General features: G+C 51.7%; 2 protein-coding genes across 2 annotated transcripts; one reads left to right on the forward strand and one right to left on the reverse strand.

Moving 5' to 3' along the window:
- Nucleotides 1-966: 966 nt before the first annotated feature.
- Nucleotides 967-3,446, forward strand: NCS54_00558500 (CAP-Gly domain-containing protein; the record flags this gene model as incomplete). Its single annotated transcript, XM_053151082.1, has 2 exons — nt 967-1,433; nt 1,490-3,446. 2 exons carry the CDS (start codon nt 967-969, stop codon nt 3,444-3,446), a joined length of 2,424 nt encoding a protein of 807 aa, XP_053007057.1.
- Nucleotides 3,447-3,971: 525 nt separating this feature from the next.
- On the reverse strand, nt 3,972-5,470 carry NCS54_00558600 (BZIP domain-containing protein; the record flags this gene model as incomplete). Its single annotated transcript, XM_053151083.1, has 3 exons — nt 3,972-4,322; nt 4,372-5,318; nt 5,371-5,470. 3 exons carry the CDS (start codon nt 5,468-5,470, stop codon nt 3,972-3,974), a joined length of 1,398 nt encoding a protein of 465 aa, XP_053007058.1.
- Between the last annotated feature and the right edge of the window lie 10,114 nt (nt 5,471-15,584).

Below are 15,584 nucleotides of genomic sequence, written 5' to 3' on the forward strand. Positions count from 1 at the left end.
GTGCAGAGGCGGTGGCAGCCAAACCCAACCTGATCAAGGGACTAAAACAGGAGGAGGATCCCGACGCCGTCGGGAAGAGGGAAAAGGTGACGCCTTTGCCGGGACAAACGACCAAGAAGGAGAAGTAAGAAAAGGGCGCTGGCTGCCCCTTGTTTGCGGTTGGTCTCTTTTGGCTTTTCTTTCTCTTTTTGAGGAACAAACTCCATCCTTTCACTCTTTCCGCTTTTTGGCTTTCGCCACGTTCATTTCTTCCGTCTGATCGGCATCTGCATCACCACTGCAACTGCAATTCATCCGCCGTCGCATCAACAGCTGCGGCAGCAACGACAACAATCAATAGCTTCGCCTCTCCACTTGCTCCGTCAGCCGACCTTCCACTCTCTCTTCTTTCTCTCTCGTGCATATTATCTATCCCACTTGGATCAATACTACTTGATCCCCTCTGCCCTCTTCTCTTCACCTTCTTTCTTCTTCTCCCTCTCCGTCATCTCGCTGCTTCCCCACCATCTCGCCATTCTTGCCTCTTCTCTCCACCCACTGCGTCACGGCCATTCACGTCGCCAGGAACAAGCTGTCAATTTCATTTCTGGCCCGGATTTCCGCTAGCCTCATTCGCCCATCCATCACCATCAATCAGCCTTTGAGTCACTCGTCTCGTCGGGTGCCAATAAGGCCGTGCTCGAGTTGCTAAATCGACGGGACGGGAGCTAATCACAGCCAGCATCAGTGCTCTGGCCCGTTACTCAGGGCCCTTCGCCAGCGCACCAAACAGCGCCATAGCGCCCACACAGCGCCAGGCACCGCCGAGGCCACTCCTTGGTTGCTCCCACGACACAAGGTTGCCCCCCTATTTTCCGCATCCGGCGTGGGGTGTAAACAAATCCAGACACGCCCTCTGCAAATCAATCAATCTCCAGCGAAATAAGGGCCCCCAGCCGGGCCTGCCTCGCCTCGCCTGAGCCCAAGATGCCTTCTGCCACTTTAACAACAACATCCGCCGCTCCTCCCAGATCACACACACCACAGTTGAGACCCAAGTCATCGTCGCGAGGCCTCAGGAGACCAAACAGCGCCGTCTCGACCCCGAATCTCAAGTCCGCATACGCTTCTCATTCGCGTCTCGCTCCGCCGCTGCCTCGCAAGGCCTCCCTCGCCCAGCTCAACGCAGGCTCTCTTGCCAGCATCCCCGATGTCACTGAGAGTTACGCCGTCGATTCCGTCCTGAGCGACTCGTCCCAGAATATGATTCCTACAACACCAGGCCGTTCCCAGGCCGCCAATGTCGCTCTCGGCGACACGGTCGATGTTCCTGGTGGCTTGCAGGGTACCGTTCGTTTTGTTGGTCCTGTTCAGGGCAAAAGGGGCATCTTTGCCGGCGTCGAACTGCTTCCAGACTTTGCCAGTCGAGGGAAGAACGATGGCGATGTCGATGGGTAAGATTACATGGTGACCTCTGTTTTCTTTCTGGACTTGCGACTGATCATGGCAGGATCTCATACTTCACCACCACCATCCCCGGTGCTGGCATCTTCCTCCCCGTAGCCAAAGCCGTACGCCGCGAGTCGATTCCATCCTTCCCCATGACTCCGAGCACCAGCAACTATGGGGGCCTGAGGGCTGGAAACCAGAATTCTGTCAACTACACTCCTCCGACCCCCGGCCTGCCCAAGTTTAGCGCTTCAGTTGGTCCCGGTGCACGAGCTCCCAGTCCCCAGCAGAAGCGAGCGCCAAGGACCTCACTCCCCCGTCCCGACTCCCCTGTCCGCCGAATGCAGATGACGCCTGGACCACGACCATCTATGACCACTCCGGCCAAGACGCCATCAAGATATGGTAGCCCGACAAACGCGCGCTTCGCCCAGAGTGTGCGCGGCACCTCTGGAGACCCAAGCAAGAGGACATCCAAGCTGGATCGCAAGCCTAGTATCGGACCCCGGAGCGTGTCTGCCCTGGGTTCCATCTCTGGACTTGATGATGATCCCACCCCCATGGGAGTCAAGCGGACGGGGACCAATGGCAGCATGGGATCTGTCTCATCGTTCAGCATGAAGATTCGTCCTGCATCTCGCGCCAATAACGCGAATGAAGAGGAGATTGAGCGCCTAAGATCTCAGCTCGAGGACCGGGATCGACAGCTCAAGGAGCAGTCGTCTACTCTGGCTGACATGGAGGGCAGCTTGGTCGAACTGCAGGGGCTTATGGAGCAGGCAGAAGTATCACTGGCGCCTCAGCGGAATAGCTGGGATAACAAGGACACGGCGCAGCTTCGCCAGTTGCTGCGGGAGAAGAACGACAAGATCGCGATGCTCACGGCAGAGTTCGACGCCCATCGAGCAGACTTCCGGAGTACCATCGACACCCTGGAGTTGGCCAGTACCGAGACAGAACGCGTGTATGAAAAGAGGATAGAGGAGTTGATGGGCGAGCTTCGTGAACTCGAGTCAAGGAACCTGGATGTTGACTCGGTAGCCACGCAACTCAAGCAGCTGGAAGAACTTGTCCAAGAGCTCGAGGAAGGTTTAGAGGACGCTCGTCGCGGAGAGGCAGAGGCTCGAGGTGAAGTCGAGTTCCTCCGGGGAGAGGTTGAAAGAACAAGAACGGAACTTCGACGTGAGCGTGAAAAGGCTACAACGCCCAACAATGCCAGTGCGAACGGCGACACAGTATCCTCCAAGGAGCTTGAGCAGAAAGATGACGAGATCAGGGGTCTCAAGGCTATCATCCACTCTCTCAGCCGAGACTCGGTCCCCGGAGAAGACAGGACACCTGTTCCAAGACCCGGCTCGATGATTGCAGGAGACGCCGTCGAGAACAAGATTGCGCGCGATAACCTCGAGCGACAAGTGGCTGAGCTGCAGTCGATCCTAGACAAGAAGAGCAGCCGGGAGGACGAGCTTGAGAAGGAGCTCGAGTCTTTCCGACAGGCGGCCGGAGCCACCAAGGCTGCCAACAGGTCCTCGCTGAGGGACTCTCGCGACACGGTCGTCCTGACCCAGGCCATGGAGAATCGCCCAGTCGAGCCTACTCACAAGCGGGCCAGCACCCTCGACACGATGCCCGAGAGCGATGTCTACTCCAACGCCACCGAGACTAGCACCCTCTGGTGCGAGATTTGCGAGACTAACGGCCACGACATCCTGACATGCACCAACATGTTCGGCCCTGACGGCGCCAAGACCAACGGCGATGTCAAGATCAAGGACTCTCACCGCGACGCGCTGAAGCCTCACACCCCCACTGGCGACGATGCGCCGGCTCCTCTGTCGCCCTTCAAGACCAAGAACCCCGGTCCTCCTTCGCCCGCCGTCAGGATCCTGCCCAACCCCATGGAGTCTGGCCCCGTCGCCGGCAAGGAGAGCGGCATCATGGACCCCGAGAAGTGGTGTGCTCTGTGCGAGCGCGACGGCCACGACAGCGTCGACTGCCCCTTTGAGGATGCCTTTTAAGAGCTCACATGGTTCTTTTGGTGTTCTCAGAAAAGATGAACATGAACTTCATGACACGGCCTTTAAAGAAGCCAGGAGGACGATTTAAACTATGCCAACGGGCGTGATGAAAACCGCTCAAGGCGTATGCATTTTTCATTCATTGTTTCTATGCCGTTTGCCGGGCTTTGCCGGTAGACGGCTTTTGCTATCGGGCATTCGTTTGGCTAGGCATTCTTAGTGATACCATACCCTTACTGTTTTTTTAACACTTTACTTTTCATTCATCCAGCCTTGTATAGCACGTTTTTGTAATACTACCTATGTGACATGATAACCTTGGCATCTCTGTACATTAACTTGTGATGGCATGGTTCGTGAGTAGTTTAGTTCCTTTCCCACAGAGACGGAGTGTGTCGAGCCCATCTCTAGAGTATCTTGATATGTAATTATATAATATGAGTCTTGGAATAAAAGAGGGTTCAAGGTTAGATAAAGCCTCTGCCAATCGTTTCAGATTGACATTCAATGTAGTCTATACACTCACTACCACCTCAAGTCTCCTCTACACGCTCCGTTGTCCATCATACTCATAGCCTGCGCCGTTTGGATCCTCTCTCCACGTATACTATGCCACCAACGCGCGCTCTTCCACATCTCGTCATCCCAGCCGCCCGTCAGCTGGCGGTACTTGATGAGGAACCAGATGCTGGGCTCCCAGCTCCTGGCGTCCCAGGGCACCCCGGCGTTCATGCCCAGGGGGTTGCGTCTGGAGCCCCAGCAGGTGAAGCCGCCGGCCAAGAGGTCGTGACAAAGGATGCCTTCGTCGATTAGGGGCGGGTCATGGAGCAGTGCCTTTATGATGTTGTCTCGGAAGGATTTGAAGGGGATGACGTCCTGTAGTTGTCAGAAGTAACCATGTAATAGATTGATTGGGAATGCATACAACATAGGGGTGATGCCCAAAGGTGAGCTGTAAATCAGTCGGCCGAAGATCTGGCGTCACGTTGCGGAACCTTGGCCTCACAAGGGGAAGCTGTGAGGGTGCATGTCCTTCATCCGCCGTAACCGAAAAGATGCTACATCCCTCCTCGCAGAGGATCTCCTCGATTCCGCCCATGCCGAGGGCGTAGCAGTTGGCATAGATGGCTCCAAAAAGGCCCGCTTCGACGATGTACTGCGCCGGTAGCGGGGTTGGGCTCGCGTTGGCGGCGTTGTATAAGGCCTTTGTGAACTTGTTGAGGGACTCCATCTGGGCACGGGTCGGTGGCCACATGCGAAGAGGGGACTTGGATGGCGTGTCCTGGGTTTCTTGTTGGAGATGGCGGAGTAGGGAGCGTTTCTGACTGAGGGTGAGTGTTTCCACACCGTTAAGGATGTTTTTCAAGGCTTTGTCGTCTTGGGTGGTTGATGCGAGGGATTCGGGTTGTTCTCCTTGGTCGGTGGACTCTGGGCTGTCTTCAGATATCTCTTGCACGATGCCCGTGTTTACATAGTCTTCTGAGAACTGTACCAGTGGTTGTGGTCTGAAGCTGTTGGTCGCCCAGAGGTTCACGCCCATAGGCGCAAAGGGGTCGTCTACGGGGTTGAACGGGAATGGTAGTGAGTTCGGGAACGGCTGAGCAAAGGGGGCATTCGATGCTGGGATATCTGATGCAGTGAGATCCCCCCAGGTGTCGTTTGGAAATAGTGACTCGGTGAAAGCATCTTGACCGACAGTGGATGTGTCTATCGACGCGATAGGGTCAACCACCGTTGCACTAGACGCCATCTGAGGAAGAGCTGCATCATCCGAACTGCCCTGACCCGCAGCGTCAACTACATTGACCAACTCGGAAACACTTGGTTCCAGGATTTGATTTAATAGCGCGAGTTTCTGCTTCCGCTTCTCCCCTGTCGTGATGGCGTCAGCACGTCCCCAGGTATTCTTAGAGGTGTGGCCTACGGTAGTTCCGGCTCGCGATGCGGTTCTGCTCCCGGCGCGCCTCCGAGTTGCGCTTAGCGGGCGCCTTTCCCTTCTTTGCCTGCGCCAGCTTATTGTTCATGATGAAGCCCGTTTACAATGGTTGAACTGTAATGGTCATGGCCAGGTTGGATTATTTGCTGGGGTGCGGTTCAAATGCGTCGTCGTCGGTCGGAATTTCGTTATTCCCGATGATATCGAGCTTCACTTCGCCTGTTGAAGACATTTTGATCCAGGCATGAGACTGCAACTCCAACGCCATACTCCTTGGCGGATTGTGGCATTATTCTCCAACTCTCAGCATGGCTTTTGCTCACGAACAGTTATCGACATGTCGGGGGCCAAACGGTGTACCCCTGCGTGATATGATCACCTGTGCCCTAGTTGACATCGTATCAGACTCGGGATATGTATGAAGGCGACCTAAAGACTGGATAGCATCCACACCAAACCCTTTGGTGGCAAGGCCCTGCCCCCAAGGAAAAAGGGAATTATGCTTAAGATGAGTGTATAATCCGCGGATGCGACTTTGTCCAAGTGATCAGCGTGCATGGATTGAGCCCGATAATTCGTAACTTATTGCTCCACCTGATGTATATGCCTGCTGGTTCCTTTCCGTGCCTTGATTGAACTCTGGCATTCCACTGCTCGTGAGTGGTACCACCATTGCCTCCATCCTGAGGAGTACCCCAAGACTCCTCGACATCATTTACCACCTTCGTCCTCGGCCTCTTCCTGAGCTTGCGTGCAGTAACCGCCATGAGACTACGCGTGCAAAAGTTTTGCGAATTTCTTCTGCTCCTCCGAACTCTTGACCGTGCTTGGATCATTGTCCTTGTTGAATCGGAACTTTTGAATAGTCTTTCAGGGCTTGGGCGCATTATCTCTGTTAGGGCAGCGGTCCTGGTTGTCCTTCCACCACGCCGTAATGGCGGTAACGGTCGATTCGGGTTGTAGTGAATCCAGGATGAGAAGCAGCTGTGTAGTCAACAAAGACAAAGTCGGCCTCATCGCCTTGGGCATCATCGAGAGTCTTCGCCTTGACACGTTTGATTCGAATCTCTTGGGCGTTTTCGTTGCTGGGGGCGTAATTATGTTGGTGATTGCAGCTACTGCCTAGGAACTCTCCTATACTCGAACCCGACGTTGAAGCAGCTATATTATAGGTTAGCTCAAATGCTTCAGAACACGGAGAGAGTAGGGAGAGAAGTCTTGACTTCTGCCAAACATTGCGATTGACGATGAAGTGATGACATCTCAAGATAGTCAGTGTGTACTCACATCAATTGCATCCCTTTAGAACTCGAGAATCGCATGTGATCGGCCCATATCGCCTAAGATGTAGACGGCTGTGGCTATGTCTGTACCAGAGGAAGATCAACGCCACTGTCAGTCAGTGAGTCGGGACAGACGCGGAAGCTAGATCGGTGCTTGGTCCATTGCAAAAATCGTTCACCAGCGGCATTTTGACCTTTGGACTGATTGATGTGATCCAGTGGTGCAACCAGATCTTTGGCGGCAGGGCTACCTTGAGTATTGTTGCTCTGGGCGGCTGTGGCGACGTCTCCGAGGTGGAATTGACCATATCAAATACCGTTGTCCAACTTAAAAAAGGCGCTCTCGACTTCTGGGAAAGAATCCGGAACCACGAATATCAGCTGAATGTCGATGTCTGGGAATCGCTTCTTCAAGAAGAGGGGATTGTGTATATCGGTAGTGAAGCCGTCGATTCCAACAACAAGAAGCTGGACAACAGTACCCGGTACTTGATTGGCAGCCTCGAGGAGACAGAGACCCTCAGTGAAACTGGCATCGACCACAGACAAGCGGCTGGACACGTTTGATCTCGCGTTGACAACGAGGAGTGAGGGCTGTGAATCCAGCCTCATCCACACACGAGCCGCGGCAGTGGCTCGTTGTCTCATGCCGTCAAGACCGTAGCTCGGCGGGTTTCTACTGCTTCGAACGATGCTAAGGACGACCCGAGTCCACCCAGGCATGACTGAAACCACAGAACACTGGAAGACCTTCTCAAACCAAACGCACCATTTCGGCCCCTCCTTTTCCTGGATCGTCTTGTCATGTTTGGGCCTTTCGCTCCATAGATGGCGATAACCCCTCTTCCAGAGACCATTCTCGGACCACCCTTGGGGGTAGATTGCATGGAGAACCTTGTTGGAAAGTTGGCCGTAGAGTCGAACGAGGATCTTGTCGGATGGGGCCTCATCTCTCATCAAGGGGTCTGTTCCGGTAGGGGTCAGGTCTTTGAGTGTTAGGTCTTCTCTATAGCAGTAGCGTCCAGAAATCCTGTTGGCATGACACTATTCGCGGGCGGGTTCTGATTAGCTTCCTAGGATACTTTAAGGAGCGCACCGGAAGAGGTCTGCTGAGGAGTGTCCGCCGTGGTGGTATTCTTACCAGCAACTGAAATAGACATTAAAGTTTGTCTCTCGAAGTCTTCTTCCAAAGACCATTCTTGGACCACACTTTGGGGTACATTGCATGCAGAACCTTCATATGGATCAAGGAAAAACGAGACGCTTATATCAACATATTAGTATATCCTCTTCTAAAGACAGTAAATAAAGTATAAGAAGAATTAATAAAAAAGATCTAAAATCTTACCTATTTTATGTATTTTTCTTCATTTTCCTTGAGAGGAGTTAGGCAGCTGTCTGGCGTTCTGGTGTCTCGGTTATTTCTTGACCAGCGTGCTAGGTCGAGTGTCAAAGCTATGGAGAAGCTTGTTGTTGGCGTCCAGCAAAACATGGAACCAGCCAGTCTTCTTGCGTCGTGTGCCAAACTAGATGTCGCCCTTTCGGTCGCGAATAAGACCTTTTTCGTCGCCATCTAAGATCCGATGATCAGGTTCGGGAGAGGCATCGCGAGAAGACGGAAGAGTCATCGAAAGAGATGGATGTGTCGTCCGAGTCGGGCTCAGGAGAGCCGGGTCCAGAGAGAGCGATCAAATCAAGCTCGGGTGAGGCATCGCAAGAGAACGGAAGACGTATGTCCTCCGGGGCGGTAAGTTCGTCGCGCAATGCAGAGCGAGAAAAGTGAAGGCTGTTCGGAAGGGAAAGGGGAGAAGGGAGAAGGTGAGCGGCGGCGGAGAGCTTCGCGGTTGTGTGCGAAGAGAGAGAAATCGGTGAGGTGTTGAGGGGATGAATTGCGTTCCGCGTGGTGGTTTCGTGAGGGGAGAAGAGTTGTGCGTTGATGATGTTTAGGATGAGGTGGCGCGTCGACGCACAACCCGCAAAGAACAATAGAAAACGAGACCGAAAGAACAGAACGCCAGGGAAGAGGGTACAATTGTGCAGTATCGTAAAAGGGAAAAAAGCTGGGTAGGCATATGCAAACTGTTTGACAAATGTTTGACAGCTGGCAGCAGTAGCACAAGAAAGGAGGGTGCTGCGGTGGTTGGCGAGTGTGTGTGATGCCGTGTTGTGGGGTTGTCGTTACCCAGCCAATCATCTTACATGGACGCTCGTTCTTTCGTATGAGCAACAACTCTTGTATAGAGGTCGTGAGAATTCTCCTATGGAAGATGGAGATGAGCCACTTGAGACGTGTAGGCAATCACACAGGTGGAGGTAAAAGAGAGACGCAAGCATATGCACATTGCCTCTCGGTTTAAACAACGTCTCTAGCACCCTGAAGGGCAAGGAACCTCAATACAAATGAGTGGTCCCGCAACACGTACAGAGAGGATTATTACCTAAACTTAGGGATCTTTTATATAAATTATTAAAATACTTCTCTTAAATTAAGAATTTAGCTTTAAGTAAATCTTCTCTTATTTTTATTTAATCTTATGATTAGTAACACCCGTTGGCCTTAATCCTCTCTTCTCCTGCTTTGGCACCTCAGGTTTCCTTTCACCATCCGTTCGTCCAGGTGGCCGGTTACCGATATCGGCGAGTTGACGACATTAACGATGATTGCATTGACCGCATCAACGTTTGCTCAATCGTCATGAGTAAACAGATCCAACGCACGCACCATTATCCCCACGACTATAAAACACATATCACATAAGGACTCTCCCCTTCTTATATCTTTATTTTAACCCCATAGTTACTAGAGAGAGAAGATTATCTCTCATTATATTTTATATTTAATTAATCAATATTCACTTTAGCTTATATATATATATGCTATATGCACCTATGAGGTTATGATCCCCTCATATTGCTCTCTTTTTGGCCCTTTGGTCCGCTATATGGTAGTAGTTGCTACATCTGCTGCCTCTGGTTGAGCCCGCCGTGCGCTCCCACTTCGTCTTGCTCCCCCGCCCGGTCGAGCCCTTCCCACCCTCGCTCCCGGATTGCTTCACCTCATCAACACCGAGTCGCTGCCCTGTTTTGACATCAAGAACTCACGGTACTCGCACCCGCCAGACAAAGACATCTCCTGTCTCTGTGAAAGAGCCCCTCCGAACACTCGCTTCCCCAGCGAGTAACCGGCGCCGTCGCTCATCCGGGGCCCGTTCGGAAACGCTCTCGAGAAGAGCACCCCTGCAACTAGCTCTGGCATTTGGCTGGCTGTGGGCTTTTTACTGGCCTTGCATACCATCACAACAGCAACCTCATGGTTGGACTCGTCCGTTCTCGAAGATCAGTATCATCATCTTCCTCAGAACCCCGCCCTCGAGACGCGAAAGGTCGTTTCACCAGGTCCCAGACCCCCGTCGTCGAGCAACAAGCCTCCGTTGAGCAAACACAAGCTCCGACCTCCGAATGGGATGCTCCCGCTCAAGCCCAGGCCTCTGAATGGGATACCCCCGCGCCGACAGATCTAGCCTCCGAGTGGAATCCAGCTCCCAAGCCCGGGTCCCAGACTGACGATTTGGGTGCCGCCGGGAACGCTCAAGATTTGACCCGAAAGAACGACAGCGCCACCGGTTTGGATTATGGCACACACCACCTACCTGGAACAGGAGGACCAGCACGCCCCAGTGACTGGAGGCAATCGTTTTGAGACAGACAACCGCTCTGTTCCCGCCGCCGTGGATGAAGATGGTTATGCCGTTCCAGCCGGACTCGCAGTCGGAAATGACAAGCCAAATGTTCAGCCGACGGCCACTGGCCGCAACGCTCGAGTCGCATGGACCGCGCCTCAGAATCGTTTGGTTGACGATGCCACCCGCCGATTGCAACTGGCCTATCCAGACAAGAAGGTCGTGCGTGTTTTGCCTTGGCCCGTTGAGATGGCTCCTGCGCCGAGTTGAGAACTCAGAGCCTCAACAGACCGACCTCGCGACTATTCCCCACGCCGCCTCGGCCAGTCTTCAGATGGCCCGGCACATCGACTCCCTCCGTGCGACAAGCTATGCAGAGAAGGCTCCCGCAGCCGTGTTTAACTCGTTTTCGGAATTAGCACGGTCCATAGTACAGGAGGATCCGGACAAATGGGACAATATCATGCGAGCCTGGGAAGAGAGATAAACCGACCCGATAACCTACGACGTGAACCGCAACACCCATGAGGAAGCGTTCTAAGAGTTAGTCAAGGCAGCTATCGAGACTATTACTATTATATACTTAACTCCAGTCACCATAGTCGAGTTTGCAAACAAGACAACCTTCACTCCGGGCTTCATCGTGGTTAACGAAGCGGCTAGATTGTCTAAGAACTTGTCGATGGCTGTCCAGTCCAAGTGGCCAAGTTCCCCCTGCCTCCTCATCGGAGATACCAAGCAGTTCAAGCCCTTGGCCCTGGCTGGACAACAAAAGTCTTTCCGTTCAATCTTTGGTGATCAGCGACAGGTTAGCCTGTTCCATCGAGTCGAGAATACCGGACGCCTAGTGGCACAGCATCGAACATCTCAAATCCCAAGAGCTCAACGCATTCAACATCCGTCTCCAAGATCGAGTTACTCTTTCGTTCCGCATGAAGCGACAGACGACTACCTGGTTCCACGTTTTGATAGATACCAGTGGCAAGCTTCTCCCCGGCTTTGAGGCGAACACAGTCGCACGCACCAGCCTAGCACGCCGGCCAAGATATAAACGAGACGCCAAAACTTCAGAGAGAGTTACTAACTCTTCTTAAGGAAGATGAAGAATTTTATATTAATATAGTAAAAACACTCAAAATATATTATAACAAAGGTAAGACTTTAGATCTTTTTGATCTATTCTTTTTATCCATTATTAACTATCTTTAGATGAGGATAATCTATATATGTTTATACTCGTGTCTCGTTTTCTCCTTGACCCAGGTGCCTGGCCCTGGTCACGGGCATGATCTTCACGTTCGACTTGAGATCACCGCTGGTGAATACTCCCAGCCGTCTATGCATCTACAGTTTCTCGTTCGACATGGTGCTGATTATGACGTCTTTCTCGATGTCATTGTTCCTCTCAACACTATACTTGGCGTCATTTCGGTGCATGACCTCGAGTCTACAGATGAAGCCGCCTTAGCTCCTCTATTTGCCTTCAAGGCAATGGATTTGTCTGAGCTTCTTCACTGTGCCCGGCGTGACAAATTCGACGAGAAGCTTGATGAGTGTGATTTCTCTTCACCTGCGCGTCTTGTTCCGAAGATTACGAAGACCGTTCGCCACATGCGCGTTGATGCGGCATGGTCTAGGCTGTTGGAGATTGAGAACTTGGCTTTCCACAAGCGATGGGATTCCCACCCGGAGACCACTCGCCAGATCGTGTCTGCAGTGGTTTCCCGTTTGCACACTGCTGAGCAAATGTCCCTCTGCTTCTGGTTCTTCCCTGGAGACTCCTTTCAGAAGCATTGGTGGAAGCTTCTCGGCGAAATGCGAACTCTTTGCCCGCCTTATGCCAAATATCTCACCGAGGTCCGCACCGATTACTCCGACCTAACATACAACAATCTGGGTGTCTTGCAGGACGACCGCCCCGCCAAGCCCGTATCCGCGGTGACTGTCTCCCACAACGACGAGCATTGTACGGTTACCTTGATCGCCAATACTGCCGAAGAACAGCAAATTGTTGATGGTCAGGCCACTCGATTGAGATACATTCCCATCGAGTCAATTTAAATCCGATTTTTCCTCCCCCTATCCGTCATCCTCTCAAGTATCCTAGTTAGCTAAAGATATATTATAACAAAGGTAAAGCTTTTGAGTTTCTTTGCTTATTCTTACTATACTCTTTTTATTATCTTTGGGGGAGGATAAGCTAAAGGGGTTTTCTCTGTCCGCCGTACGTGTGACATTTGCTGATTTGCGTGCGAGGATGCATTGCATTTGACTCAAGCATGGTGACATTTGATTGTCAGGCGGATAATTGTGTTGGGTGACACCCTCTGAAACCAACGAAGTAAGCAGGCTAAAGAGCTTCTGGGAAGTAATGGTAGTGAGGTGATGGTTGGGTCCGCCGACGGAGCAACCTTGGTACAAACTCAAGACATTTGGACTATCTTGGAGAGAAAGGGTAGCTAAGTCACGTAGTAGGTGAAGAACTGGGAAAGCGGATACGAAGGGATGGATGGATATTCTACTTTTTCAATGACGTATTCATCATACACGAGATCAAAGAACACACGAAGAGACACACAGCAACATCAAAACCCAATGCTTCACAACACCGTAAACCTAAGATAAAGTCAAGCTTCTATAGCCATAGAAACTCAATGGTGGATGGATTGATATGTGTTGAATGATTGAGCAAAAGCGCAAGTGTTACTTCTCGATATGCCGAGTAGTTCTATAGCATCGGATAGGATGGTTTCTCTATGAAGGAATAGGATGGGTTTTGGTCAGGTTTACTTTAGTTGCAGAACATGGTGGACGAACAGGCTACACGCATGATGAACACTATCTTCATCAATAGTGTATTCTCGCACTGGATCCTGAAGCTTGACGGCTTTGACGTCCACGGTCTTCAAGCCAATAGCTCCATCACAACATACCGGGTGACAATCCCCACCGATAAGACATTGCCACTGGCCTTGTTCCGGAGATTGGCGATTGGTGATCGGTATCGCATGTGTTATTGTGCGTGCTTTCCATTCGGGTAACCGTGTAGCCATCAATGAGGACTAGGCCGCGAAGCTGGAGAATGAACTGCCAGCTAAGGTCCAAGGCTCGTTCGTGCGGAGGCGGCCTATCACGTTGACTTCACGTCGACTTCCCATATATTCCCCTGGAGCACAACACTAGACCTGGAAAGACCCCTTACTCAAGAAGTTGACGCTCTCTCCGCCCGTTCGAGCTGTGGGATCAGGCGCTCGATGCTCGTCTCTCGCCATCAACCAACACGCCTTTCGCAACTCCTACGGCCAACGAGCTGTTCTACAGCACAACCATTGGACTCGACCGATCTAGTGGATGCAACAAGCCAACACACCTTCTTGGTTTGACTCGATGAGGACGTTACACCCACCGACAGGAAACTCAAGGTGGGTATGAGCTCGAACGGGTTGAGTCTGTTGGATCATAGGCCACGATACACAGGCGAAAGTCACGCGGAGAGCTTGCGCACAACGACGAAACCTGGCTAATCTCGATATGAAACTGCAGTCCCTTGGGACACTCGGATGGGAGAGATCATGTACTCAGCAGACAGATAGAAATGATGAGGGAAGGTGCTCCCGCCTGCCATGTGGAAAGCCGTTGCGCATTACCTAAATTTAGGTGGATGGCCCCACCCCACTATTTTTGATCCATGGCGGAATGACTAAGCACAAAACACCAAGCCCGGACATCGCGAAGCCAAAAATCCGGGATGGGAGAGAGCAAAAAGAAAAATTCCCCAAAAATCGAAAAATGTCGCAAAAAGCTAGCACTTCACCGTTTCGATCGGTGGTCCTCCGGGTTATGAGCCCGGCGCGCTTCCGCTGCGCCAAAGTGCTTTGTTGTTCGTTGAAGAGTGGTCGTTTAACCTGGTATATGATCTGTGGGTTTTGGTCCACTTGCGCGCCACCCCGGCGCCTGAGTGGCTGATTCAGGGCTGCAGGTGAGAGCCAATGACTCACGTTTGAGTTTGGTGAGAAAAAAGCTGGCTGGGATGCCTTGATTTCACCCCAAACGGGGTGTGAATGACCCTCAGGCCGTTGGAGCGACTTTTGCATGAGGCACTGTAGTATCGCTCACATTTTTGCCAATTTTCCTCCTAGATGGTTGACATTGGTGTTTTCCTTGCTATGTCTGCCCACTGAGACTCATATTGCAAGATTGCATGAGCTACATCCGAGTTCCATTCAACTGAACCTCTTGCTTGCTCTCCCTACCCTAGGCAGTCACCATCACCACCTGATAGTTAAATATACTCTCACATTCTTTCTCTATACAACAATACATGTTTGATGGGGAAAGGGGAAAATAAAGGCGGCTTTTTTTTTTTTTTTTTTTTTTTTTTTTTTTTAGACAGTGTCATATCATGCTGCTTAATCAATATGCCCACACTCGCTCTTGTGGCGCAACTCGGGGGCATTGAGGCTATTCGCACATCAACCAAAACCTGCCCAGTGAGCAAACAGTCTACCGTGTCTTTTCATGACACTAAGTATCGAAGCATGGCCAGGCCCCTTGGCTACATGTTCGACATAAAGGTTCATTGCCCATCTTCGCCGGTCTTTAGGACGTCGCCTTGGTTAATTTCCTGGTTGACCATGCGATCGATGTCATTGAGGTCAAGTTTAGTGTAAGAGATCAGGTTTTCTCCTCCTTCTTTTTGCCACTTCCTTCCGAGTTCGCGGAAACAGGCTACATCTACTATGATGCAGTGGACAAAGTCAACAACGACCTGGAGATTCTCGCCCTCAGTCATTGGCTATCATGATGTTGTCAATGCTGCCTCTCTTTCTTTATCATTCCTACTAATCTCGACGTAAACTTGGGAGTTTGGGTCTGCCATTGTCATTGTTTTTGTAGGCACCCAGTGTCAGCTTACCTGAGGCAAACCACAACACCCAGCTATTCTTGGGAAGTACAGCCTTAGGTATTTATCGCTGTCATGTCCATCGATCATATTCAATGCTCATCTGCGATCTTTGATCTTCCGGGGTCTCGACTAGTTCCGGCTCGGTTCCGGCCAGTTCCTACGGCAGGGCGATCGGGGCTGAGGATCGGGAGTGGCCCCACCGCTACACTGAGTCGTAACCCGGACCAATAGCGTGGATGGCTTTTTGATGCTCACCAGGCAAAAGACCATTATCAACAAGGCAATTCTGCCGTCTTTCAAGCTGCATGTCCAAAAGTACAGTACAGTGTATGG

Source organism: Fusarium falciforme, chromosome 4 (genome assembly GCF_026873545.1).
Source record: "Fusarium falciforme chromosome 4, complete sequence".
In the NCBI taxonomy this organism is placed as follows: domain Eukaryota; kingdom Fungi; phylum Ascomycota; class Sordariomycetes; order Hypocreales; family Nectriaceae; genus Fusarium; species Fusarium falciforme.